Below are 4275 nucleotides of genomic sequence, written 5' to 3' on the forward strand. Positions count from 1 at the left end.
TTGGCAGGTGGATTCTTTATCACTGGGCCACCAGGGAAGCCCACGGTAATATTTAGTCCAAAACAAAATCTCCTAAGATTGCTATTTGAATATGTACTAGTATTATATTTTATAATGTGCTCTACATAGTGTCATATGTTTATTTTACAGTTCTTTTTCCAAAAGCGCTATTTTTAGTTGCATTTTAGTTTAAATGGATCATTTATCTGCACTGTCCAGTGAAGCAGCTACTGGCCTGAGTGCTGATGTGTCCTGTTTTTATGTACTTTTGTCAAATGATTGGAAGTTTTAAATAAATACCTTGATTAGTTTTAGACCATATAACTTAAGATAATTCATTTTTACATGCAGATTTTTTTTCCACAAATTTAAAGCTGATTAGCTTCTTTGTTTTAAAAGTTAAGGTTTGACTGTACAGTATATGATTTAGAAGGAAGTTGTAGAAATAAATGAGATAGTTTGTATGTTTAGTTGGTGGTCTGCTTTCCATGTTATAGTCACATACAGTGTGTTTTTGAAGTATTAAGGCTGATATATCTTCTTTATATGTGAAGTATTAGGTCTTGATTAAAAGATTATCGGAATACCTGTTCAGGTTTCACTCTAATAAACAAGTAAGTTTGTTGATAATGCCTTCTGTTTTTCAGATTGCAAATAGAAGAATCTTCCAAACCTGTAAGGCTATCACAGCAGCTGGACAAAGTCGTGACAACCAATTACAAACCTGTTGCTAATCATCAATACAATGTAAGTCTTCATGTCGTTCTTCATTCTGGTCTGTCTTTAATGTCATAGACTCTTAGGTTTTGAAAGGACCGTAGCAGTCACACACCTTGCTGTCAGGTGCTTGAGGTATCCAGGCTTAGTGGGCAAGATAACAGTTTGCTGAGCACAGAAAAGGTATTCACTCTATAGCCAAAGTCCTACAATGAGAAGACAACCACTGCTGAAGTGACTCCGGAAAAGTTTTTCAGAGAAATAAAACATTTCTTCAGTGTTTCTAATGTTTTGAAGCATAGTATCCTTAAAAAAATATATTAGCTTTAGAGTTTTTTCTATACCTTTATAACTGAGAGTAGGATCATGAACCAATGGTCATTTTTCCCATTATTAAGATCGCTTTACCTAGTTTCAGCTTTTCTAGGAATTTTTACAGCCTCACACTACTATGTAAAGTATGGGCTGCCTGTATGTAAAAAAACTTTTTCATTAAAGTATATTGTATGTACTATATTTATTATATATATTGGAAAAGGAAATATCAACCCACTCCGGTGTTCTTGCCTGGAGAATTCCATGGACAGAGAAACTTGGAAGGCTACAGTCCATGGGATCGCAAAGAGTTAGACATGACTGAATGACTAACACACACTTTATGAATATATAGTGTATATATTTGTACACATACACAGTGTGTGTATGTATAGTACACACATGTATACATCTTATGTGTACTTTGTGCCGGGCAGTACAAAGGTCTAACTGTTGTAATTATTGCTGTGATCCTTATTTTATAGATGAAGAAACTGGGGCACAGAGAGGTTAGCTTCCTTGAGGTCACACAGCCAGTAATCAAGTAGTCCAGACGTTGAACCATGGAAACTGGTTTAAGAGCCTTACTATTTTTTTTAATTGAAGTATAGGCAACTTACAATATTGTGTTAGTTGTTGGTATCCAGCAAAGTGATGTGATTATATATATGTGTATGCATGTATATACACGTGTGTGTATATATGTATAGTGGTAGTGTTAGCCGTGCAGTTATGTCCCAGTTATGTCCGACTCTTTGTGACCCCATGGACTGTAGCCCGCCAGGCTCCTCTGTCTGTGGAATTCTCCAGGCAAGAATACTAGAGTGGGTAGCCATTCCCTTCTCCAGGGGATCTTTCCGACCCAAGGATTGATCCTGGGTCTCCTGCCTTACAGGCAGATTCTTTACTTTCTGAGCTACCAGAGGAGCCCGTGTGTGTGTGTGTGTGTGTGTGTGTGTGTGTGTGTTTCTTTTTCATTTTAGGCAATTTCATATATAGTAGTATATATCTGTCCATCCCTTACTCCTCCTTTACTCCTCTGCCCGTTTCCCCTTCGATGACCATAAGTTTGTTTTCTATGTCTGTGAGTAGGAACCTTACTCTTAAGAAACCTGCGTTGCTGTAGATCCTTAGCAGTGCTTAAAGAGCTAAGAGATTTGGGTCTTTAAGGACCTGCAGTGTAAGGAGAAAGTGATGATTTTCTGAAAATAAAAGGAAGTCCAAGTTAAGTCAAGGAGCAGTTGAGAGTTGATACCTTTGTGTCCTACTTTGTTGCTTGAAATTTCCCCTTGATACTGAATTTAGGAAGAAATAAATACTCTTTTTTAAGTTTGGCCTTTAAGTTACAAGCTTATCAAATGATGCAGGTTAGTATCTGCCCAACCACTACTTTATGATATTTGAATATCTTATGGTTATTTTATAAAGACAGGTAGCAAATGTAGACGCCTCCAGGGCCAAGCAGGCATCTTCTTGGGTAGGATGCTGAAATTTAAGAAGGTAAATGGTAGAGACTATGATGAACTGAAGTGCATGTGCCCCTTCTAAAGACATCCAAATTTTAAAAATTGCTACACTGTTTCTATTGTTTACAATAGGAAAAGACTAGAAACAAATGTCCAAAAATAAGGATTAGTTCAGTACTTTAACAATTGTTATTTTTTAGTGCTAGGTGCTAGGGTGATTTTATCCTGATTTTCTCTTTCATGAAATCTTTTTGAATTCTTGGAATTGTCAGTCTTTTTGAATTGTTGGAACTGTCACAGTGAGTACCTATTGTCTGAATCATTACAGTGGAAGTTTTACAGTGTTAAGTTTCTCTGTTGTGATGGGAAAGGGGGGAAGCTAGGAAAAAGTGTTGGTACTTAGCATGACAGTGGCCTACCACAGTTACATAAGATTTGTCTCCTCTGAACAAAAAAATGTTTGTTTGTTTGTTTGTTTTTAATGCCAATTTTATGCCTGAGATACCTACTCTTGGTGAACCAAATAAATAAAGTTTCTGTCTTCAAGGAGCTACCATTTTTTTCAGTTTCTCTGGTCATGCCTTTTCAGACCCTGTTTGGGTATAATCTATATTTCCTTTGACCTAGTGAGTCCACATTTTTAAATTACAATTGTTTTTTTCTTTAGTTCCATTACAAGGGTCACTCTTGTCATACTGCTACATACCATCCTTTCTGAGGCAAAAGGAAAGTCTCTCTTAGGTCAGAGCTGGCACTTTGGCGTGTATCAAAGCTCTGACCTCTAATTCATGTTCAGAGTGATGTTGGCACTATATCTACCTGGCAGGTATAGAAGGATAGATTCCAAGTGTCATATTTTTGGAGTGCTTTTCATTGCTGTCTTTTTAGTACTAAAATAAGTACAAATACATTGTATTCTGAACCACTTGTTAGGATATAAAGCCGTCACATCCCTCTTAAAGAGACTCTTTAACGTCAAGTGACATTTCAGTTCATGGTATCAACCTTTGTTAACGTTGTCATAGCGTTAATGAGTCATTAATATTAATATAATTATAGTGATGAGTCATATACTCTTTAATTAACAAAGATTGACTGTAAGCTACCATGTTACACTGCTTGAATGTTTAGTGATTTCCGCCGCCCCCCAACTCCATGAGAGTGTATCGGAAATTGGTGGAGGCGCCTGCATAGCTCTTAAAAGCATAGACAGCATTATAATAAAATGCTAACTATAACAAGAGTATAAAGCTTTTGTTTTTGTGGTCAGGGAACTAAGAGCCCACAAGGCACGTGGCTGGGGAAAAAGGTTTTTTACTGATAGAGTCATATAATCCAAATATAGAGTCACTGATGTATAAGATTCCTTTCAACTGCCTCCGTCCCTGACTGCAGGTAAGGGTGCCTGTGTATGTTCTGTGTTCTGGTTGACTTTGTGGACATCATTATCCCGCCTGTGTAAATGCCGTAGCATTCTTTTATGTAGTCTCCAGTCATAGGACCTTTCTCATAAGGAATCCCTTTTCTCATAAGAAATTGTGCCCTCTACAAAGACAGAAATATAGATCAATGGAACAAAATAGAAAGCCCAGAGATAAATCCACGCACATATGGACACCTTATCTTTGACAAAGGAGGCAAGAATATACAGTGGATTAAAGACAATCTCTTTAACAAGTGGTGCTGGGAAAACTGGTCAACCACTTGTAAAAGAATGAAACTAGAACACTTTCTAACACCATACACAAAAATAAACTCAAAATGGATTAAAGATCTA

The 4275-nt window shown here is 36.9% G+C and overlaps 1 protein-coding gene across 1 annotated transcript in view; it reads left to right on the plus strand.

The window, feature by feature from the left end:
* GTF2F2 (general transcription factor IIF, polypeptide 2, 30kDa) overlaps positions 1 to 4275 on the plus strand; it is a 125999-nt gene that overhangs the window by 112841 nt on the left and 8883 nt on the right. Inside the window, exon 6 of the mRNA XM_010854623.1 lies at positions 648 to 747. Within this exon, the coding sequence (XP_010852925.1) occupies positions 648 to 747 (100 nt within the window). The remainder of the gene's footprint in view (positions 1 to 647; positions 748 to 4275) is intronic.

Source organism: Bison bison, unplaced genomic scaffold (assembly GCF_000754665.1).
Source record: "Bison bison bison isolate TAMUID 2011002044 unplaced genomic scaffold, Bison_UMD1.0 scf7180017864345, whole genome shotgun sequence".
Lineage (NCBI taxonomy): Eukaryota > Metazoa > Chordata > Mammalia > Artiodactyla > Bovidae > Bison > Bison bison.